A 24,741-nucleotide genomic window follows, 5' to 3' on the forward strand; every position below is an offset into this window, starting at 1 on the left:
TGTCAACTCCTCGGATTAAATCTTATATAAATTTTCAAATAATACAGATCAATAATTTGATAAATAGGAAGGTTTAATTAGTATTATTGATGTGAGTATGTGACCTAATTCACAAAAATAGGACACATGAAATTCAAGAAGAAATCTGAAAAACAATTTAGGACCCTTGATTCGCATTTTTCACATATTTGAAATAATTTCCGAATTTGTTTGCTAATGCTGATTAACCTGATGTAATTCTATTTCATGCTGTTTATGTACAAATATGAGAGGGATTCCTCTTTCTAAAATACAAGTTTAATCAATTTTGGTCAACTAAATATTTTAACACAAAATCCATAACATTTTCCTTTTAAGAAAAATAATAGTTGCATAATTGTTGTTTCTAATTTTTTTTCTCAAATCTTAATTGAATGATGATAACGAGATTCGTGTAAAATTAGTCATTTATCTGTCATGTTTTTTGAAAAAAAAAAAAAATTTTGGACAAAATCTAGCATACCAAAAATTTACTCTTCCTTCCAACAACTCAACAAGTGCCTAGGTTCCATGAAACATCTTTCAACTTGCAAATTCAATGACATGAAAAGTAAGTATAACTAAACAAAATAGATAGATAGGCTGCTCATATTTCTTCTACCCTGAATTGATTTCTCCACACCTTCACACATTTTTTAAACTATCTATTTCAACTACAAAAGCCACAGAGATCATGACCAAATATAACATATTTCTATAAAGAGACCTTCTTGGATGTTCCCACTGTCTCCAAATTCTCCTTAGCCACCTCTTTCTCTGCAACTTCATTGCATGCACAAGACTGATCCATGTTCTTCTTTCCTAGCAGTTGCCTCTCTGAAATAGTAAACTAGTAGAACTATGCTATAATATTATTTTATTATTATAGTATAATGCTGTAGTATATTAATACCTTAAAGTTAATGATCTCACATTCTCACTCATTATTGCATTTTGACATATTGTCCATTTGTCCTAGTTGATAAAACCTCAGCACAATTCAATAATTCATATTCATTTAATTCTTTAAGTATTTTGTTTTTTTATCATTTCTTTCTTTGTTTCTGGTTTCTTGAATCTCAACAATGGGTAATTGTTTTGCTGCTGCTTCTTCACCAAAAGGTGATTCTGCAATGACCTCAACTTCTGGTAATTTCCTTGTCCATTTCTCTGTTAAGACACAATTTATAATTACTTTTCTGGGAATAGACTGTTCTGTTATGTGTACTTTTATGTACTTTTTTGGGATTTTCATTGGATTTGTTACAGATTTGTGTACTTCTTTCAATCTGAGTTTCTTTGGTAGTTGATTTTCATGCTATTTTTGATAGATTGTTGTTCTTGAATCACTGATCTTGGGATGGTTGACTAACTGAAATTCCTTAGTTAGCTAAGCTTAGTACTTGGACTTTTTGGGTTAATTTCTATACTTGGAATCCAACTGAATATGGGAAAAAGATGACTTTTTTATGTTTACTGTTGATTCTTGTTCTTTTGCAAGAATAGTTTAGTAATTTTGAGTTGAAAGCAGTTTTTTGACATCATATCTTCCTTTTTCTTTTTTGATTTTGATTTGGGTTGAAAGATGATATTTTTCATGGCATCTGAAATTGTAAGTGAATTGTAATAGATGTCTTTAGCCTCGGACGATTTTGTATTGAAGTTAATTCTCTGTTATCTTTTGAAAGAATACTTTTGCTAACTGAGAACTACACCAATAAGTATACCTTTGAAACAAGTTATACAGTTGTTATGTAGACACTTCTAGAGGAATATCCGGTGTATCTGAATAAATGTTTCGGCAGTTGTAACTCTATAGAAATTTTTATTGGAAAATGTTACCTCAGATTCTGTGCCGGTGGTGGTGGTGGGGGGGGGGGGGGGGTGTTTCGGCTGCCTCAGCAGTTTTTGTCGAAGCTGATAATTGATTATATTAGGCAACTATTGGATATAAAGTGAATAGAGGAGATGGCTATGGAAAGAAATGCTACATTTCATTATTCTTATGTTACTACTGAAGACAATTTCCACCATTCCTTCTGTTACTAATGAAGACCTTTTATTTACCATTTTAGGGGCTTCAAAAGCTATCAGTAAATCCACTACTTCTACGCTTACTTCTGGTGCAACCACCATGACGTCTTCCAGCTGGAACAGTAGCATTGAGAGTCTACCAACTCCGAGATCAGAAAGTGAAATTTTGTCGTCCTCTCAACTGAAAGCTTTTTCCTATAATGAATTGAAAAATGCAACGAGAAACTTCCGCCCTGACAGTTTACTTGGTGAAGGCGGATTTGGTTATGTTTTCAAAGGATGGATCGATGAGCATACACTTACTGCTACAAAACCTGGGTCTGGAATGATTATTGCTGTTAAAAAGCTTAAGCCTGAAGGATTCCAAGGCCATAAAGAGTGGTTGGTATGTTATCACTTCTTTACTATTACATGAGAATTATATATGACGACAATTGCTTGGATATTAACTGATAATTTTTTTTTCAGGCTGAGGTGAATTATCTTGGACAACTACATCATCCAAATCTTGTTAAACTTATTGGACATTGCTTGGAGGGTGACAATCAACTTTTGGTGTATGAATTCATGCCCAAGGGGAGCCTAGAAAATCATCTTTTCAGAAGTAAGCTAACCAATCGACTAATGTTTCTTTAGCTAACCAATCAACTAATGTTACTTTAGCTAAGTTATCAAAATTCGTCGGATAACAAGTGGTACCAAACTTTTGACACCTACATTTGTAAACAGGAGGGCCTACACCACTCTCTTGGGAAATAAGAATAAAAGTGGCTATTGATGCTGCTAGAGGTCTCTCTTTTCTTCATGATGCTAAAGAGCAAGTCATATATCGTGATCTCAAGGCTGCTAATATTCTTCTAGACTCGGTATGTTAATTTAATACCTCAAAGTTAAGGCTGTTCCTAAAATTTAGTGTGCCGCACAAATAGTGCACAAGAAGTTCACAAATAGACTAGATTGCAAAAATTGGTTTTAAATATTTAGAATGAATATTTTACATCTGCTGTGATATTTATATATATAATATTCACATGGGGTTATGCTGGATATGCAGGAGTTTAATGCCAAGCTGTCTGATTTCGGTTTGGCTAAGGCAGGACCAACCGGTGATAGGACTCATGTGTCCACTCAAGTAATGGGTACTCAAGGCTATGCAGCTCCAGAGTATGTTGCTACAGGTCGGTTGACAGCAAAAAGTGATGTATATGGCTTTGGGGTAGTTCTTCTTGAACTGTTAACTGGTCGTCGTGCTGTTGATAAGTCGAAGGTTGTTGTTGAGCAAAATCTTGTTGATTGGGCATTACCATATTTGAGTGACAAGAGGAAATTGTTTCGGATTATGGACACAAAGTTGGAGGGACAATATCCTCAGAAAGCAGCTTTCGCTGCTGCTACCCTTGCTTTACAATGCCTGAATGCTGACTTTAAATCCAGGCCAGAAATGTCAGAAGTTGTAGCAGCTCTGGAAGATCTCCAATTATCAAAGTCTGCAGCCAAAAAGCACTCCTCAAAGAATCAGACTGGTCCTGACCCTGCCCGTAAATCACATTTGAGTCACAATCGTTCTCCTCTAAATCTGACACCTTCAGCATCCCCATTGCGGTCTCATCAATCTCCATATAGACGAGGTTGATCGACAGATAATATGGACCAGTATTGATGAACAGCATAGTTTAACATTGTTTGCATACGGGGTGAATTTTACTTGTGAAATAGCAGAGGTATATCATCTAATGATTGAAAATTCACCTCTTGTTTCAATCCAATTTTTGTTATTATAAGCTATTGTATAGTCTTTTGGTATAGAATCTTGCCATCTGCAGAATAGTATGTTGTCAGTTGTCTACGATGATTGATAGATGTACTTTGTGCATGATCAGTTAACTATTGTGATTATATGCGAAAGTGATAGTATTGAGACGTTTTTAGACCTACCATTGATACATGTTGGTACATTAATTACTTATATATAACTCAAGTGCTAGATAAGAGTATTACATTTAGGTCTACTTCATTGTTTATCGCTACGCGCCTACGCTACTGAAGTTGTAGAACAATAATCTTTTTTGTGGTCATGCAAGTATTGAGGGTGGTTATGTTTTTGATTCTTCATAAAACAGTGAACTGGTTTCTGACCATTTTGGTTCAAGCCCTGTTCTAATTCTTCTAGGGATCGCACCACCTCTTTCATAGTTGGTCTTCGTTTTGGCTTCTGGTTAAGGCACTGGCGTATGATTTTAGCAAATCTGTTTGCTTCTTTTCTTGTCATGGTCCTTCCCATTTTCTTGTCAATAATGCAATGCAATTGTTGCTTACTGTCAAGAAATGGTTTTCCCCACTCGACTAGATCTTCAGACCCTCCAGAATATGACCTAGTGACTGCTAAACGCCCAGACAGGATTTCAAGGAGTACTACTCCGAAGCTGTATACATCAATTTGCATTGTCAAATGACCTGTATGGCAAAGATGTGTGATACATTACTATTATAACTATAATATTTTCTCCGAATAATTATGTCTTGATAATATGATGCTCAACGCTTATACTATAGTATCTTCGTCTGCAAAAAAGATTGTAACTTGTGTTGTATTCTTACCTGTTCCTACGTACTCAGGGGCAAAGTAGCCTTTAGTTCCCAGCACCCTGGAAGAGGTGTGACTCTTGTCATCTTGAGGCCCGAACTTAGCTAGTCCGAAATCTGAGATTTTTGGTGTATAGTCCTAAACATTCCTGACATAGTTAGAATGCATATGTATGCAGAAACTGAAGAGCAGGTGCAAGAAAAGCAAGTTCATCCAGAGTATGGAGGTTATGAAGTACTGACATCGTCGAGAAGAATGTTAGAAGACTTCATATCGCGGTGAATGACTGGTAAGCTTGTTCCATGCAGATACTCTAAGCCTTTTGCAGAGCCAACAGCAATTTTGAGTCTTGTACTCCAGTTCAGGTCACTCTCTCCTGCTTGTGTCATATAAAACTTCTTTACTTATGCCACATTTTGTGCTTGGATTAGCGTATATTAGCTCGGGGCTTACCTTCTAGTAGACTTGTTTCTAAGCTTCCTTTAGGCATGTATTCGAAAACCAACATACTGTGGTCATCCTCACAGCAGTATCCTATGATTTTAACCACATTTGGATGGTTCAACCTTTTCAGAAAACTTAGTTCTGTCTGCAACAAGATGTATTAGTACAAACACTGGCTTAATTGCCCGTAAAATCAAGAACATTGAGCCTGTTTGGCTACATAAATCAAGCCCTTATCAAGGGCTTATTTTTTTTTCTTCCTAAAATGTATATTTTTATAATTTTGTTGGATACAAATGTTAAGAAGGTGTTTAATATTCATTATGTGGGAAAAAAATAAGGACTTATTTCATAAAAAAGTTGAGTTTGATGTACTTTTTTTTTCAGCAATAAGCCCTTATTTCTGAAAAATAAGTTTAGTCAAACGGCCACATTATCAGTTTTCCTACCATCCATTCTTCCCGGCCTTGAAGTCTTTCCTGTTTTAGCCTCTTGACTGCAACAGGGTGACCGCCTTTCGGTTTTGCAGCAGTCATGGTGGAAAGATTTATCCAGCCCTTGAAAACATCGCCCGAGCCACCTTCGCCTAGCAGATTCTTCTTGCTGAACTTCTGCGTCGCAGCCTTCAGGGTGTTGTAACTGAAGGATGTAATGTTGTAGACATGAAGCTTGTTGTCTATCATGGCAACCTTCACGAAATCGTGAGCTCCGTATTTCTCATCGTGTTTCACAGTTCCTGCATTAGCTTCACAGCCATGGAATGTAGCAGTCAATTGAAACATGCATTCATGCCACCTCTAATACTCGTATTTACTTCCGTATCAGATACATGACATGAAAAATATCTTATATACACAACACTGACACCAGATTAACATGAACCGATTGATTATTGATAAATTTGTTTATTATTCAGAAACGGTATTTGAAAGGAAAAAAAAATCATAGATGTTTTGATTTTGTGAATTTTTGTCGAACGGACTATGTTTTCGTGTACTCAAACCGCTACATATATAAAACTGTCAACCTCGAAATGTCTAAGTCCTAATTATCTTAAAATTTCAAGGTGCCCGAGTTTCGTTGGACTGAGTTCTTATAAGTTATATCATACTAATTCTTCTAAAACCTCGAGATTTTGAGACAAGGGCTTACTATAATCATATTTAACAGAAACACAAATTCATGATATCACACAACATACCTTCAGTGTTCAAAGAAAAGCTTACACTTCTGCTTCTCTTCTGGACTCCATGTTTAAAACCTACTTAATGATAATCAAGAAAATAAATATTGTTACATAAAATTTAATCATAAACTTAACTGAAATCATTGAAACTGCTAAATTTGTCACACATAGTATCTGGAATTCGGGAAGAATTTATCGACAACGAAGATACTAACGTGGAGGAAATCGCGTAATCCTCTGGCTCTCTGGTTGTCCAGGTTGGCTTCGAAAGTCCATTCCCAGACAATTCCCCATGATATAAATTCTTGAAATGAGGCTGGAAGCTATAATGATTGGATAAAATCTGAGAATGAGTTAATAATGTACTTGTTATATTAGATTTATTTGATGTGTACTAAGAACTTGTCTATTTTCTTCTTGTGTGCTTCTTGTTTTTTCCATCGTTTATGAAGATAACTAAAATTTGCCATTCTGAGTATAGCTGCCATTTTTCTGTCGTTTGGTTGGCAGCTATATTTGGAGTAAAACAGAGTTTTACAGTGCATGCGAAAGCAACAGAAGAAGAATATTATGCATTGATTTCCCACCGGGCCGGTCTGAAGTTCACGGGAGCTAGTCGAATTTTGTCTACGATAAGAATGCCTTGCGGCTTAAAGTTATTTTCGACTGAAAATGTTCTCGGCCAGCTTGAACGACATTTTCAAAATTTAAGTTCGAACAAACTAAAATATACTCCCTCTGTCCCTAGTTTATTTATATCGGGGACGGGGACTTGATACGCATTTTAAAACTTTTATAAAACGTAGTTTCATAAAATATTTTAAAACTTTTTTCCCGAATAAAAATTGGGAAATTATGAATGGTACCATTGTGTAATCGGCTTCTCTAAATGGTACCATTTCGTGTTTTGGACTTACAGGTGGTACAACTCGGTTTATGATCCGTTAACGATAATACCATTCCGTCCATCAAAACGTTAAAAACGTTAGTTTACCGTATTTATTTCGTATTTTCCTTTAAAAACACATAAAATACAACTAATATTCGTATTTTTTCTTTGTGTTCTTGAGTTCTTGAAGATTAAATAACTTTTTGATCATGTTGCCGGTGTCAGTTTTAAAAGTATGAGTAACCAAAATAAAATTTGAGACGAGCTCTATCTATTTTAATCATCAACTAGCATAAAAGCCCGTGCGAGGCACGGGACTCTGGTTTTTGCTGTATTTTAAGTAATATTCATATATCATTATATTATTCTCGTACGGACCTTGAATTTGTATTATGTTTTAAATAATATCCGTGTGTCATCATATTGTTTCGAGCGTAACTATTATGTTTTACTTTTTGACAAAAGTAAACATGAAAAATGTAATATATGCAACCTAATAGCATTAATAGTAATAATAAGTACTATTCCCTCCATCCCATTTTATATGACCCTTATTCCTTTTTGAAACATCTCTAAAATAATGAACTTACTATACTTACTATTTTTAAACACTATTTTTCACTATTACAGCCACTACTTCTCTATTATATACTCTTTTATATTAAATAAACACTATTACACTCACTACTTACCACCACTATCTCAAATCTATTATTAAATTTTGATATATTCCACCACTTTACCCACTTTCCAACTAAATTTACTCTTTTTTACTACATTTTTCTTAATCTCCGTGAAAGTCAAATAAGGTTACTTAAAATAGGACGAAGGGAGTATATTTTTAAAAAAAATTATAGATTAAAAACTACATTTGAACTGATATTTCTATATTCAAATTCGTTAGGATATAGCAAGGTTGTAAAAATCGGAACTCGGTCCAACTCGGTTTGGTTCCGGAAAAATGAGTACTCGGAACTCGGGAGAGTACTCGGAATGAGTTATCGGATAACTAATCGGGTATTTTTTTTATTATTTTTTTCTCTCATATATAGTTATATACTGATTAATAATAAAACTATCTAATAATATTAATATTTTAATAACACACTTGAAATAATGAAATTCAAATAAAAATTATAGTTTTTGACATAATAATCATTCACAAGTTTTAATGATAAAACAAATATACTTTCTAATTAATGTCAATACTTTGCAAAAAAAGACCAAAACATACATAAATTTACGTTTAGTCTCTTTTAAAATAAATTTCAAATAAAAAAATGATAAGTCAAACTTAGATTTGACCTCGAGTACTCGGAGTCAAACTGATTTTTGACCGATTTTTAAATAAATCGGTTTTGAACCCGATTACTCGGAACTCGGATCGGACGAGGGGTTAAAAACGAGTACTCGGAATGAGTACTCGGCCGACTCGGCGATTTTTAGAACACTGGGATATAGAGACCATTATCATATTATCAATGTTCAAAATTATATTCGAAATTAATACTGAAATTTTAAATTTTAAATATATTATACCTCATTAAAAGTATCTGTAATTTATTGTTGAAATTATTAAATTATTTCAACTAATATACCATGATTTTGATGAAATCTTGTTCTTGATATGTGAATTACGATATCCTAAATCATGATTAAATGAAGATGTGTGGTCCGCGTTGCCCTACATTTATTTCTTCTTTTTTGAGCGTACGTTTGCATAATTGTTAAAGTGATACATGATGGAGCAGATCATCAACACATTCTTTTTAGCATATGTTGCACACATTTTGTATAAATAAAATTTGAAACATATGTTGTACGTAAAAAGACACGTACCTTATTTTATTATAAAAGCATCAATTGAACTACTAATTGTATAATTGCAACCCAAAAATTTCTGACACTTTTGATGTGTCTTATCCTTTTATGTTTCATATCAATTATATAGTACTTCAACGTATTATATTTTTATTGTTAATTTAAAAATATTAGATGATTATTACTTTGATACAGTATGTTATAACATTATGTCGTTATAAAATTTTAATGTTCTATAATTAGTTTTTTGAGCTTGTCTATTAAGACTTTTAATGATTTTTCATGTAATCGTTATAAAACAGATCTCAAAGAAATGATTTTCTAGAATTTCAAATAGCAAAACGAGAGTAGATATGAGTTAGGCATCATGAAGTTCATAAAACCATAAAAGATTTAGTTTAATTAGTCGTGTAGTTACTTTTTTAGCTTTGTGCAAACTCACATTTTTAAATATTTTGATACTCGTATTTGTTAGGAGTGATCAATGTGGCATATCATATTCAATTGTTAAAGATCAAGTCATATATTCTATATTTTGTATTATGAAAAAACTATTCTTGTTCTAGTCCTGTTTAATCAGATATTAGTTTTCACTGTATCGCGTCAGATTATCCGGTTCAGAATTAATTATATTTTATTAGTTTAATTTGTAAATGATTAATTTAACTGTAGTTTGAATCATTTTATTTAACTGGTATGTTATATGTTGGATGATGGCATATGAAAAATTATAGTTTTAAGACTTTTATATATATAACTTATTTCTCTGTGTCATTTTATTTAATAAAAGTAAAATTTATAACTCAAATCTTTTTAGTAGTTCTCGTAAACGCGTTTTATTATTATGTGGTTGACTTTTGATTAACAATATAAAATTTCCTTAAATTCACCTTCATATCACAAGTTATAGTATTTCAAATACATATATCATCAAAATTATATCATTAAGATATATTTTCCGACACCAAATTTGATGTATTGTCACTATTCTTATATCTATAATTTCTTTTAAAAAAGATTTAGTTACACATCAAATTCTGAATTCATAAGTTTAAAATAAAAGAATATTCTAAATAGGAATATTCTTTCAGTCACCTTATTTCGTGTTCACCAAAATATTGTAATCTCTTTATAATTGTTAAAGATCAAGTCATATATTCGATATTTTGTATTATGAAAAAACTATTCTTGTTCTAGTCCTGTTTAATCAGATATTAGTTTTCACCGTATCGCGTCAGATTATCCGGTTCAGAATTAATTATATTTTATTAGTTTAATTTGTAAATGATTAATTTAACTGTAGTTTGAATCATTTTATTTAACTGGTATGTTATATGTTGGATGATGGCATATTAAAAATTATAGTTTTAAGACTTTAATATATATAACTTATTTCTCTGTGTTATTTTATTTAATAAAAGTAAAATTTATAACTCAAATCTTTTTAGTAGTTCTCTTAAACGCGTTTTATTATTATGTGGTTGACTTTTGATTAACAATATAAAATTTCCTTAAATTCACCTTCATATCACAAGTTATAGTATTTCAAATACATATATCATCAAAATTATATCATTAAGATATATTTTCCGACACCAAATTTGATGTATTGTCACTATTCTTATATCTATAATTTCTTTTAAAAAAGATTTAGTTACACATCAAATTCTGAATTCATAAGTTTAAAATAAAAGAATATTCTAAATAGGAATATTCTTTCAGTCACCTTATTTCGTGTTCTCCAAAATATTGTAATCTCTTTATAAATCGCCTTTTATAATAAAAGAAATTAATATGACATAGCCCATGTTGAAAGCCCATCAATTTTTCCTTTCAAAGATGCTCGCTTAAACCTCAGTTTTTGTGCTTATTTCTCACATTCATGAGTTAAAATTTCTATAATATTGTATCGGTGCTCGTTTAAACTATTAAGTTAGATTTGAATTCGTTCATTTTTATTCGAATACGAATTATATCTATTTTTTGAAATCTGAATCATGCCACGAACCCGATTATTCATATTCTTTTTCAATTTTAAATTTATTTTTGTAAATAATTAATTTATAGATATTAATCTATCATGTAAACAATATATGAGACTAAACTGAAATAATAACTCATCCCAAATAAATAAGATATTGAAACGAATATAAATACAAAAGTTTTAAAGTATGTAATTAATGCTTTTGAATAACAAACTAATTGTTTGTGTAGATCAAGTGGTTTGAGTGATGTATTTGTATTGGAGAGGGCTCGAGTTCGAGTCTCATGGATAACATCTTTTTTTTTATATATATGAGAAGAGGTTAGGTTCGGAGTTAGGCTCAGGTTCGGAGCTAGGTAATTTATTTGCTCAGGAGGGAGGCTTGACACGAACCTGTTGGGCTACTATATATATAAGTAGATTTCAGTCCGGCACCCCTGCCGTCCTCCCCATCACCATCATCACCCTCACCAACATTAATCTGCGATTCATCAATCAAATTCGGATCCTCAAACTTCCTTTCCTCGCTTTCCCTGTCCAAACCCTATCTCTCCACTTCGATTCATCCAACTGAATACGGGTCGGATCCGAACTTTCAAGATCCGAACTTTCAAGATCCAATCTTCTCGAGCTCGGAGCTTCGGCGACGATCTCTTTACGATCGTTATGATGGCGAAGCTGTTCAAGATCGGAAGAGACGATGAATTGGCGAACGGCATGAGAACATCGGTGTACAAATCGCCAAACTCGTCGTCGTCGTCGTCTTCTATGGCTTGATAAATTAGGGTTCTTGAGGTGTATAATACGCTATATTTTATGTGTTTTTAAAGGAAAATACGAAATAAATACAGTAAACTAACGTTTCTAACGTTTTGATGGACGGAATGGTATTATCGCTAACAGATCATAAACTGAGTGGTACCACCTGTAAGTCAAAAACACGAAATGGTACCATTTAGAGAAGCCAATTACACAATGGTACCATTCATAATTTCTCATAAAAATTTAATGTTTAAATATTTATACATTTTTTTAAAATATAAGTTATGTAACTATATTTTAGGGTTAATTATCAAGTTGGTCACTGAAGTGGGCTTAATGTATCAAGTTGGTCACTGAACTCAAAACGGTATCAAGATGGTCACTGAAGTGGTCATAAATATCAAACAAGTACCTTGAAATATGAGTTCAAGCACTAAAAATATTATTTATAAAGTTTTACACATTATTTTTGAATGTTACCAAAACCAAGTAAAAGGTTATGACTTCTAATATTTATGACAAAAAATTTAGATTTTATCAAGTTTATTTATTATTTATATTTTATTATATAGTTATTTCTTTGTTTTAATTAAAAATAAATAATAAATAAATTTGATAAAATCTAAATTTTATGTCATAAATATTAGAAATCATAACATTTTACTTGGTTTTGGTAACATTTAAAAATAATATGTAAAACTTTATAAATAATATTTTTAGTGCTTGAACTCATATTTCAAGGTACTTGTTTGATATTTATGACCACTTCAGTGACCATCTTGATACCGTTTTGAGTTCAGTGACCAACTTGATACATTAAGCCCACTTCAGTGACCAACTTGATAATTAACCCCTATATTTTATATAGATCTTAAAATATCTGTGAAGGAATGAAAAAAATATCGTAAAGAAATGAGCCGAACGGAAAGAGTATATTTTCTATAAGTGAAATTTATAGAGAGGAATTCTATATTCCAGTTTGGTTAGCTTTTTCAAAATTAGTGAACAAGAACTTTTTCAAAGAACTTTTTCGGCATGCTGCAGTGGAAACTATGCTAGTCGGCTAACTTCCTTTACTTTCTAACAACTTCTTATGTATATGCAAGTTGTAACTGTCCTGCCATATCAAGTTCATCATCAGCTGCTATAACTTTTTTGTGCCCAGAAAAAGCAGTAGACCACTGGACCAGATACTTCAAAGAATCTTAAAATGAATGATTTTTGGAACAATTTCTGTTGGGGTCTTTCGACTTTTCTATAATACTTTAAAATTGGGTTAATTACCAAACTCATCACTGATCAGTGATGAGTTTGATACCATTTGTCCACTTCAGTGCTGAGTTTGATAATTAACCCAATTTTAAAGTATTATAGAAAAGTCGAAAGACCCCGTGGAGATCAGTGATGAGTTTGATACCATTTGTCCACTTCAGTGATGAGTTTGATAATTAACCCCTTTAAAATTTTAGATGAACCAGTTACTTTAACATACGTCGTATAAGGCTTTCTCATCTTATGCCATGTTACCAGAAACGAATGATATGTGAGTAGCAGTGTTAACGAGTATCCTGATCATAATTCATAAGCATACATTCTAGTCATGGCTGTTACGCGAAAGAGATGTGAAAATCTTGTCTGCTTCCTTCTGATAATTCCTCTCGTGTTGTTCATTGTCGCAGATTATGCAGAAGCAGAGGTAAGTATTGCTGCAATAAATCCAATTTTCCTTTCATTTTACATGTTATAACTTATAACTTACAATTTTTGTTAATTAAATTGACTGATCACTATTTTACTAAACCAGTGGTACAATCATGGAGGCGATATAAGTAACAGCAGATCCGCTGTAGGAGAATTCAAGATCAGCCGAAAAACTGTAAAGAACTTGCATTTAAGGTGGAAGTTCTTTGTTGGAAATGACATATCTGCTACTCCAGCAATAGCTAATGGAGTAGTCTACGTGCCTTCGTGGAACGGATATTTGTATGCCCTAAATGCCTTCACTGGTGATCTTGTTTGGAAACAACATATTGGTCAGCTAACTGGCTTGCCTGCAACAAGGACTAATGTCAATGCCTCGGTTTCAAGAACCACCCCTGTTGTAGCTGGTGATATGCTGCTAGTCGGAATATATGGAGCTGGTGTCATGATTGGCCTTGAGCGTTTAACTGGAGAACTCGTGTGGTCCACTACAATAGACTCGAGTCCTCTGGTCGTGATCACTTCATCTGGAACAGTTCACTTGGGGTTAGTACTTAGTAGGTTTCCAGATAGTGTACATGGATTATACATTTCTTGATTTCCATTTAATTTGTATGAATTTTATGTACAGGGCACTTTATGTGGGAGTGTCATCACTAGAGGAAACACTACCAGCAAATTTATGTTGCACGTTTCGGGGAAGTATGGTGAAGATGGATGTTAGGACAGGTGCAATTTTGTGGCAGACCTATACGCTTCCAGATAATGGTGGTCGATTAGGTGGATATTCTGGAGCAGCTATATGGGGAAGCAGCCCTTCAATTGACATTCCGAGGGGGCTTGTTTTTGCTGCAACAGGGAATCTTTATACAGCTCCAGAAGAGGTGCAGAGATGTGAAGAGGAACAAAATAATCAAACCACAGCAACTGGTCCGGATAGGTGCATAGGACCAGATGTGAATTTTAATTCGATGCTTGCATTTGATATGAACACTGGGCGGATCAGATGGTCTAGACAATTGGGAGGCTACGACATTTTCTTTTTTGCTTGTTTGGTTCCAAATAATCCTGACTGTCCAAGTGGACCTAATCTAGACGCGGACTTTGGAGAGGCACCAATGTTGCTGACCATATTTGCAGATGGTAGGGTGCGCGATGTGGTGGTTGCTGTTCAAAAAAGTGGTTTTGCATGGTGTCTAGACCGCAGCAATGGGGAAATTGTTTGGTTCAGAGTAAGTATCTCATAAAACCACTCTAATATTTATCGTGGCTTATTAGCAATATTTTGCTAAGAATCTGAAACTTCTGCAGAAAGCAGGACCAGGAGGCAATGAAGGAGGAGGGATATGGGGAGCAGCTACCAATGGTAGAATGGTTTTTACAAACATAGCGAACAACGATAGGATTCGATTCAGGCTTGCACCTTCCAACATGACTACAACAGCCGGGGCATGGGTGGCACTGGACGCTAATACAGGGGAGATTATATGGACCACAGCTAATCCTGGCAATGATACTTGTCAAGGGCCAGTCTCATTGGCAAATGGAGTTCTCTTTGCAGGATCTGTAGCTGCTAATGGTCCTCTTTATGCTATGGATGCAGACACTGGGGCTATACTCTGGTCATACAATACTGGTGCTACAATATATGGGGGCGTATCAGCTAGTTACGGATGCATTTACCTTGGACACGGATATACTGTTGGCGTTGGACTATTTCATCCCTGGACACGTGGAATCGCCATCTATGCTTTCTGTGTATTTTAAACTTCACGGTAAGAACTGAGTTGGTCTCAGAAGAAAGCATTTTACGCATTGATTGTTTTAAACCATACATGAAGTTCAATAATATTATTATCTGCGTAAAATGAATAAGGTTTAGAGTGCAATTGAATAGATGGAATATGTTATGCACCCTCACCATTCATTGTTCCCTCAATCACCTCAATGTAGTTAAAATGTCGTAGTTACATTACCATCACTGCACTGAGGAAAATTCGAGTAACAAGAAACTGAGAGTATACTAGTCCCCCCTCCCCCTCCATAATACAATCCTAAAGAGTTGATAAAACTCTGAGACAATCTTTTAACCAGACTTATGCTTTTGTAGCTGTTAGAAACTAAACTAATCATATAAACCTGTCTTGCTTGAAAGTCGGGTTGCAGAGAGGAAGATGTAAATAACTAGTGATTGATACGTTTATCTCTGGAGAACGTTATGACTTACCCTACTACATAGTTAGAAGGTATCAAGTTGAGGTTCCATATTTCCTTTTGGTTAAATTATTATATGTACCTGTTCTGCACTGATACAAAGCAAAATCTGAAGACATATTAAGTACTGTACTCAAATCTCTGAACAATATAAAGTGCTGTAATATTACAGGATAACTAGACCTTGAACCTTTGAACAGCTTTGTTAAATAAGATTAATACTGATTGCACTACAAAAAGATAGAAATTTGAGTAGCTGAGTGACATACTGACATGATGGCTTGATTCCCTTTGTCCTTTTTCTATAACCAGTAAGATGCAGTTCAAGATTTTCTTTCGACCATTAGATGACGAAAGAATAAAGAAAAATCCGTGAAATCGGCTCATACCACTGTGTTAAGGCACTAAAGAGAGATTAAAAACTTCTTTTTTCTGCAATATGTATCATGAACAGCATTCCAGCATAAAATGATATCTTCTTAGAAAAGGTTAGCATTCAGATCAATAGCAATCGCAAGTCAAATCAAGAAAAGAACAACGCTCCAAACTTTTAGGATGGCTTATAATTCTTTAGATACCAAAATAGTGGAAGGAATTATTCTTTTAGAATCTGCATATATTTCGAGACCCTACTTCCAGACTGCAGAGTTCACTGACAACCGACGCTATTTATATGTATATGCGTCGGTTCTACCTTTAAAAAACCGACGCTAAAAAGATGACGCAAAAAGGTATTTTTGTACTAGTTGGTATTTTTGTATTAGTGGTTCCTGGTAGAATATGCTGGCCGTGTTTAAATTATTCCCCTAAACCAACAGACTAAGCACGATTACCTACCACTTTTACACATTGTATCTGGTCACGACGAAAGAAAGAAACAAATGAAATGATCTATACTTTTTCTGGATGAACAAGTTCATGTCTTGGCATCAAGAAAATATGGAGAAAAAGTTTATGATCTGTACTTCATGCTTTCTGCATAGTAGAGTTAAAAAAGAACTGAAGTGGTCACACAGAGTAGCATTTTATGCATCATTTACTCAAAAATTAAAATTAATTTATCATATATAGTATCTATGGTTCTTAACCTCACCTGTTGGATCGCAAGTGTCTGCAGAATATAAGAGTGAGACGAAAAAGGTGGAAAATGTTATGCATCCGCTTCACCTCTCACCATTAATTGTTCCCTCAATTTCCCTCAATGTAGTAATAAAATCATCTCCGGAAGACAAATATCCATCACTACACTGAGGGAAATCGAGGAACAAGCTATGGAGAGTATACGAGCCCCCCTGCTGCTCATGATACAATCTTGAAGATTTGGAAGACTCTTGGAGACCATATTTTGGCCAATACCATGCTTTTATAGCCACCAGCCCACCACTTAAGGACAAAATTACTCAAAATATTCTCCTCAGAGTTAATGTTAAATAGTGTGAAATGTAAATACAGTTTATTCCGATTCCAATGAATATAGACTGCTTTCGGGTTGTGTTTCTGAACGTGTCAATTTCGTGTCCAGCTAAAATTAAATATACTGAACTTACTGTGTCAATAATCGGCTCTGGCTTAGGCTGTGTCTGGTGCAGTGTTAGGCATCGCCAAGATGAACCTGGCCATGATTCTTGTTTAAAACATTGCAACAGATTTATTCTTATATTCTACATATCAAGTTGATCAAGGACCAATCGTTTCAGGTTCTATATTTTCTTTTGACCACATTACTATCGAAATTAGTCGATACGAAGAATTTGCATAATTTTGACGGAAACTTCTGTTAAAATTAGTCAATTTTGACAGAATTATAACGAAAAAATCCATTTTCGACAGAATCTTTAGCGTCGAAATTAGCCAATAAATTAAACATAGCTATTTCGACGGTAATCAGTCAAAATTAAATTCTGTCACAAATAAGCTGTTGAAATTAGTAGTTTTTCCGGTGTGTGCTCCACTGACCCAAATTACAAAAACTGTTTTGAAGACGTGCTTAATACTCAGGAATGCATCTGTACCAACAGCAGGAGGGGTAGCGCTGATTATAGATGGACAAAACTTGCACCTATATATAAGATCTCAGAATCAGATGATGAAGGAATCGTAAAACATGCAGGCTTACATTATTGTGTCAAGACAATTGAGAGAGATAAAGAACAAGCATCTTTGTGTTAGTGATTATTTTGGTTGTTGGTTCTGGTGCTACAAATTTGAAGAAAATGATCTCAGATATTATTGTCGGAGAAGACGGTCATGACCTATCATTTTTCAATTCAAAACACTAGATGTTTATTCTCTTTTCCTTCTTAACGCTCCACAATCAAGCGTTTTGATACCCTAAACGTTATTTCATAGGAAAATGCTAGGGACCCCAAAAAATTGTCCCAAATTTTTTTTCCCAAATGAGGTGTCTAATCCTGATTGGTTGCATTTACTCCCAAAATAATGAGGCCCCCTTGTAGATTCATTCATCACCCAATCATAACTCTCCACTTGTTTGCCACATCATTTGGTAACAATTTTTGGGAAAATCTTTTGGGGTACCTAGCATTGCTCTATTTCATATAGCATTTTACTCCTAAAACTCCAGGCCGTGTTACGTTTTGTAGTGATTTTCGGACCTAAACATAACGCGATATAGTGTTTTTTTTCCAAAATCGAAACTCTTGATTATCCGGCGTAATTTGGATTATTTCCTCAAACTCTGCTATTTTGGACATTGCTGGTGTGTTTTGTTACGTGAGATATCTTTTTCTCGATTATATTTGGGTATATTAAAATTAAAAGGAATAAAATTGACAGTAGTAAAATTATAAAATATTATTAAAAGTAATATTTAAAAACTATCTATAAGTTCTGATAAAAAAAGGAGTTTTAAGATATTTAAAAAAATATTTATAACAAACTAGCTTCATTTTCGGTTGTTTAAAATTGGAATCAACTTGTAGTTTCATTCTTGGCTCATTTGAACACGGAAACAACTTTGTAGCTTCATTATTGACTAGATTGAAGATGGAAAAACTTGTAGCCTCATTCCAGACTCGTTTGAATTTTAAAACAACTACAAAACGAGGGCTTTTAAAATATTTGTGACAGGGCAAACCTGCAAAGAGTAGGAGCAGAAGAAGTCAGAGTGACCTCGGTGCTTGGAGACGGTAAAAAAAGTGACGAAGTACCAAAACCAGTAAGTTTCCATCGTAAGTCTGGCTCGCAAAATTTTGTTCGTCGTAAATGGTCCTGAATGTTGTAGTGCCACCAAAACAAACATGGCTCATTTTTCTTTCATTTGTATAAAGATGATATATATTAATTAACTTATTATTATTATTTATTGTTTCATACGTCTGATTATATAATTATATCATTTATATATATTTTCTATTTTTCACAATGATAAAACTCATCATAAATAAAATTCTGATTTTAATTTTGATATATGTAGCCCTTCTTTTCTAAGGATTAAGATTTTCTAAACTGTCAGAAAAAAATTGAAGTTTAAACATTCCAAATTAAAGTACAAAATATCAACAACACGAAAGTATGAAGCAAATTAAAGATAATCCAGCCTGGCCCTCGATTATAAAACAGCCCTATGATTTTCCATTCCTTTTGTTTAATCAAAGTCAGTGTCTTCCCCGCGTAAATTGCTTCTGCTATATCCAAAGTGATTGGACCAGCCGCAGAACGAGGATTTGTAAACAAAATTTAAATGCTTTCTTTGAAGAACTTGTTGCACCCTTTCTGCTGCTAGCACAGTAGCATGAATACCACTGCCGGAGAAAATACAGTCTGACCATTAAATGAGATCCCTGTTCAAAACGACGTGCAGCCTCATATATGCAGGTAGTTCAACAGAACTTACTTGAACACTTTAAAGTATAATATAAATCTTTTATGTGTACAACATCTTGGTGGACTAACTAGTTTGCCAGAAACAAGGGATCATGTAAATACCTCAGTTTTGATAGCCACCACCAGGGCCGGATATGTGGTATTTTTGGGAGGCACGAAGAAAATTTTCGAAAAACACCTATATATTTTTAAATTTTCTGAAGACATTTATATAATTTCGTAAAATTTAAAAAGGTGAAAAAATGTCATCAAAAAACGTTTTTTGGGGGGGGGTTTTTTTTGGGGGGGGGGGGGGGGGGGGGGTGTCGTCGTTAAGCTATGCATGCAAATCATACATATCAGCTAAGAATATATGAATGCATTTACCTTGCTCTCGGAGTGTGTCAAGTACTCTATGCTTTCTGTGCAGTTTCAAGTTGCAGGAAGATCTTAACTGGTTTGCACAAGGGAGCATATTATACATTAATATACTATACATACTAAAATCACACTATAACATAACTTCACCATTTGGATCCCAAGTATCTGCGAAAAATAGGAGTGCAGTTGAATAGGTGGAAGATGTTATCACCGACTTCTCCTCACCATTGATTGTTCCCTCAATTTCCCTCAATGTAGTAATTTAATTGTCCCGTGGTACAAACATCCAATATCACTACATTGAGGGAAATCGAGGAACAAGTTATGGAGAGTGTATTAGTTCCCCCCTTCCCCTCTATCATCAAACATACTTACAGTGTTGGAGGATTCCTGAAGACAATCTTTTTACCAGTGCTTTGCTTTTATAGCCGCCAGATAGAATATATAATCAAGTTAAATTCAAAGTTGTGGCCAAACTTTACACTGATTTTCAAAACGGTGGCCAGACTTCCAAATTTTCAAAAACGTGGCCCAACTTTGACTCCGCTTTTTAAAAGAGTGGCTGCCGTTAAAGAGACGTTAAAAACTTAACATTAACTAATAATTTGAACGGTTTTTTTAAGGGATATATTAGTCTAATCATTATAAAATGTAACAATGGACATACTTTATCATTCTAAACCCTAATTAAGAAGAGATGCACAAATATGAAGATGCAAGTGTAAAGCTGATTTCCAGTAGGTTTTGAACTGTTGTGTTAAAGAAAGTGGGTGTTTATTGTGGTGATTGAGTTGGGTGTTTTTGAAAGAAGGTCCGAGTGGAGGGGAGCAGCGGGTGTCACCCCCGGTTAGAGACGATCGCAGATGGGGTTTGGAATCGGGGCGACCGGCGACGGTGTTGGGCGCTGCGACGATCGCAAATAGCAGGGCCATCGGGGTTAATTGAAGTTAGTGGATGGATTGTGATTGTGATTCTGATTCTGATGTGGGTGATCAGGGTTTGGTTGTTTGATTTGTTTTGGTTTTGTGTCGTGCAGGTTTTAGGGTTAAAGTTTTGATCTTTGGCGTTTTGAGTTCGAAAATTTTGGGGTTTTGGATGAAAAGGAGTTTTGGAGTGAGTAGTGTTTGATCGCCGAGTGAGTAACGGCGATTGAATTAGTGATTTCGAGGGGGTTTTGTATGGAAACTCGGAGCCGGAAGAGGGTGGAGGCTACCTCATCAGCCCCTAATTCGTCATCATCTGGTCCATTATGCAGTTATGTTGAGTGAGAGAGGGAGGGAGGGAGAAGGAGATGAGGCTGATGGTGGAATCAAAACCCATTTTTACCCCTGTTTCCGTTAGTCCCGTTAGTGGCTTTTAACGGCAGCCACTCTTTTAAAAAGCGGAGTCAAAGTTTGGTCACTTTTTTAAAAATTTGGAAGTCTGGCCACCTTTTTGAAAATGGGTGTAAAGTTTGGCCATCACTTTGAATTTAACTCTATATAATCACGTTAAGTCGCTAACTATAGGAAGAAGTAAGGTCAGATAGATATTGTTTTCATGAAAATCTCCGACTTCTTTAAAAAAATAAGAAGAGGAAAGTTTTGAAGAGTTAAATGTAAAGTGGTGGCTAAACTTTAACCGCTAGGTCATTTTTATGAGAAAAAGCTATCATTGTTTTCTCAAAAAAGTGGTCCTTAGCCATCTTTATTTTGATGAATTAAAATAATATATGACCACCTTATTGTAAATTTGAAATTTCTGCCACCAAAATGAAAAAAATGTTTTTGAATCATTTTTTTATTAAAAAAAGCCATTAAATTATCCTAGGGGCAAGCTTTCAGAGTTTGGGTTGTGTTTGTAAATATGTCAATCCTGTGTTGTTCCAGAATCTAGAGGACTTCAATAAAATGCTCAAGTTTAAAGAAATGAAAATTCAATAATGACTCTTTTCAGGTCAGATGAATCTAGCCGTGTTTGTAACTAGTTTGTACTTTGTTTTTGTGATCTGTAAATCGATGGCTCGGGTTTCACATATGTTCTTCAGTTCATCTCATACACAAGCATGACCTAGATATGACCTCGGCCTGAATTATGGGATATATGTGTTAAATCCTAAGAGAATATACCATATTCTGCATCTTAATCTGAGGACCAACCATCTTTGATTCCTTGTTTTCTTTTGACCAAACTATTATCTTTACCAGTTCTCCACTGATACAAAAGCTATTACAGGATGAATAGAGCTAAAGAATGAAACAGTTTTTACCGAATATGAGACATAGGGATGACATATTCTGATCGCACTATAGAAAGATGATAATATGATTTGTTGGGAAACATAATACTAAGATTCTCCGATTCCCCTTTCTATAACCAGTAAAATGCAATCAAGGTTCTCCTAAGAAAATTTATCAGATGACGAGGGAATAGAGGAAAAGCAACAAAAACAAGCTTATATAATTGTGTTAAGACTACAATTGAGAGAGATGAGAACTTGCAGTGCAACAATCTGTGACTAAATCAAACTAAAACAATTGAGTGTGAGTGTGAACATATAACAAAGTATTCGTGAACGTGCATTTTTGTGTCCAACTAAATTATATTTTAGATTGCGTTTGTGAACATGTATTTCATTTCAAAATTTGGATTTCGAATGACATGATTTGGAGTGTCATTTCAAATTCTCAGCTAATTTATACTAGTATTTGAATATCCTGGATTTCGAATGAAATGCAAATCCAACTTTTTATGTGTGTATGCAAACATGTTATTTGATCAAATCCAGGATTTCAAATGAAATCCGAATACTCAAACATGCCATTAATGAAATTAAAATGAAATGCTAGCTTAAAGGAGCAATATTTTCATAATCAACTCAATTTAAATATTGCTTCGTATAAAAGTTGTTTTGTATTATGTTTAGGTTACTGTGTCAATAAGCTACTCGGGCTTAAGTTGTGTTTCATGTCATGTCAGACATTTCCAAGATGAACCTGGCCATGATTCTGGGTTAAAACATTGCTCGAGATTTATTCTAATATTCCACATCTCAAGTTGAGGACCAGCCATCTCAGGTTCTGTATTTCCTTTCAACCAAATTACTATCAGTATGACTGTACCTGCAGTTCTCCACTGATACAAATTGCAAAAGCTGTTTAAGAAGCGCTTGATTCTCAGGAATGCATCTGCACCAAAAACAAGTGCTGTAATATTACAGAATAATTAAAGCATAAATATTGAAACACTTCCCAATTTTATAAGAATAGGGATATAAAAAGATAGCATATGATTAGTTGGAGACGCAATAGCATCACGATTTCCTGTATCCTTTTTCTATAACCAGTAAGATGCAATTCAAGGTTCTTGTTTGAAAGCTCATCGATCAGGTGCCAAGGGATCAACTGAGAGAGGTAGAAATGCTATTATTTCTAAAAGCATCAAGATTAATAACCATTACATGTCAAAATCAATAAAAGAGAAAACACTTTTAGGATGGCCAGTAATTCTTCAGAAACTATATAATGGAATCTCAAAAAAAAATTCTGGGGCCAGAGTGTCCTGGAATGGGATGCCATCTCTTTGGCCGGTGCTTATTAATTCAGTAATGGACCTGTGTAATGAACTTATATACACCGAAAGAAAACATAACTATTCCGACCACCATATCTGTCACTTATAACCCATAATCGGCCAAATACAACTAAGCCCGGCCGCCAACAACTTGAGTCACTACATTGCCATCCTATGTGCAACTTAAAACAAAAAAAATTACATTATAATTTGAAAACTAAATTAGTTTTAGTTTTTTCATGGAAGAAAATTATGTTGTGTTTGGTTGGGGAAAATGTAATGAAATGAGTAAAATTACTTGAAACTAATTGAGATGGGAGGAAAGGTTTGGAAAAAAAATTAAGTGAGTGGAAAATTGCTATGATTAGATTTGAGAAAAAATTAGGGGTAGGTGAGAATGGAGCATTTCATCTCAAATTGAATGTGTGATCTCTGGAACATGAGGTAAGGAATGAGACGGAAGAAGGAATAAAATTTCTTAACAATTATTCATAAAATAGTTTATTTTTCATTCCATTCCTTCCGGAATCATTCAACCCAACCAAACACACCATTAATTTGATTACTTTGTCCCATGTACTAATGCCAGTTTAGTTCAAGCTTTGGATTCCTCAACATTCTTGAGTTTTTTTTTTTCTTAAGCATCTTCTTAAACCACAAGCAGTTTCAGGTTCATCGATACCCTTTTAAGTGGACAGGTTTTGTTAACAATTGTCCAGTTCATGCAGGTTTTCTAATCTGCTCACTTCCCTCCAATTTGTAAGCAGATTATGAACAAGATTACCTCCTCTCATGTATCTAAAATTACGATATTTAACCACATAATACTCCTTTTCGTACTTCAATATACTGCCACCCCACATCAAGCGATGATAGTAAAATAATTTTGCATGATTACACTTCAAAATACTAGGAAATAGGATCAGATAGATAAAAATAGACATCCTCAAAATGAATTTGACCTAAATTATGAGCAAGACCATCCCAGAAGAATATACTCCAATTTATATATTGCATCTAAATTTGAGACCAGCCACAAAAGCTAGTACCACTACAGGAAAAGCGGTCATTTTCGACTGTCCAATTCTGGTCGAAAATGACTAATTTCGACCGCAGAATGTGCGGTCGAAGTTAGGCTAGTCGAAAATAATTTCCGGTCGAAAATATTTAAATTTCACCGCTATTTTCGACCATCCTTTTCAGCCCAAAAAATTGTTTTCGGTGAAAAATTGAACTTCCCGCTCAAGTTTTTTAAAAAATCTAAAAAATTCAGTTTCCCGCCATATATAATATTTTCGACCGCTATTTTCATCCGGTCAAAATTAGCCGCTTTTCTTGTAGTGTGC

General features: G+C 34.2%; 3 protein-coding genes across 14 annotated transcripts; 2 read left to right on the forward strand and 1 right to left on the reverse strand.

The window, feature by feature from the left end:
* The first annotated feature begins 617 nt into the window (after positions 1–617).
* Positions 618–5,961, forward strand: LOC108202771 (probable serine/threonine-protein kinase PBL3). Of its 9 annotated transcripts, none has more exons than XR_010287570.1 (7): positions 667–1,167; positions 2,094–2,437; positions 2,521–2,656; positions 2,782–2,918; positions 3,107–3,773; positions 4,815–5,001; positions 5,468–5,961. XR_010287570.1 is itself a non-coding variant. In XM_017371305.2 (5 exons), exons 1-5 carry the CDS (start codon positions 1,104–1,106, stop codon positions 3,683–3,685), a joined length of 1,260 nt encoding a protein of 419 aa, XP_017226794.1. In that variant the 5' UTR covers positions 618–1,103; the 3' UTR covers positions 3,686–3,989. The 9 variants fall into 9 exon arrangements, 1 of the variants encoding a protein (XP_017226794.1); XR_010287571.1 differs by having other exon boundaries at positions 5,569–5,961; XR_001803228.2 differs by having other exon boundaries at positions 5,610–5,961.
* On the reverse strand, positions 3,841–6,612 carry LOC108201715 (receptor-like cytoplasmic kinase 176). 2 transcript variants are annotated; one of them, XR_010287574.1, is made up of 5 exons: positions 6,482–6,612; positions 6,282–6,341; positions 4,879–5,825; positions 4,651–4,774; positions 3,841–4,475 (listed from the first exon to the last, which is right to left on the reverse strand). XR_010287574.1 is itself a non-coding variant. In XM_017370000.2 (4 exons), the coding sequence occupies exons 1-4, from the start codon at positions 5,142–5,144 to the stop codon at positions 4,085–4,087; spliced, it is 735 nt and encodes a 244-aa protein (XP_017225489.2). In that variant the 5' UTR covers positions 5,145–5,222; the 3' UTR covers positions 3,841–4,084. The 2 variants fall into 2 exon arrangements, 1 of the variants encoding a protein (XP_017225489.2); XM_017370000.2 differs by lacking the exons at positions 6,282–6,341; positions 6,482–6,612 and having other exon boundaries at positions 3,841–4,506; positions 4,879–5,012; positions 5,090–5,222.
* A 6,500-nt stretch (positions 6,613–13,112) lies between these two features.
* On the forward strand, positions 13,113–17,059 carry LOC108200849 (uncharacterized). Of its 3 annotated transcripts, none has more exons than XM_017369112.2 (5): positions 13,113–13,418; positions 13,527–13,969; positions 14,055–14,655; positions 14,735–15,198; positions 16,746–17,059. In XM_017369112.2, exons 1-4 carry the CDS (start codon positions 13,323–13,325, stop codon positions 15,188–15,190), a joined length of 1,596 nt encoding a protein of 531 aa, XP_017224601.1. In that variant the 5' UTR covers positions 13,113–13,322; the 3' UTR covers positions 15,191–15,198; positions 16,746–17,059. The 3 variants fall into 3 exon arrangements, with proteins under 3 accessions (XP_017224601.1, XP_017224602.1, XP_017224600.1); XM_017369113.2 differs by having other exon boundaries at positions 16,755–17,059; XM_017369111.2 differs by lacking the exon at positions 16,746–17,059 and having other exon boundaries at positions 14,735–15,312.
* Positions 17,060–24,741: the final 7,682 nt, after the last annotated feature.

This window comes from Daucus carota, chromosome 9, assembly GCF_001625215.2.
Source record: "Daucus carota subsp. sativus chromosome 9, DH1 v3.0, whole genome shotgun sequence".
Classification (NCBI taxonomy): domain Eukaryota; kingdom Viridiplantae; phylum Streptophyta; class Magnoliopsida; order Apiales; family Apiaceae; genus Daucus; species Daucus carota.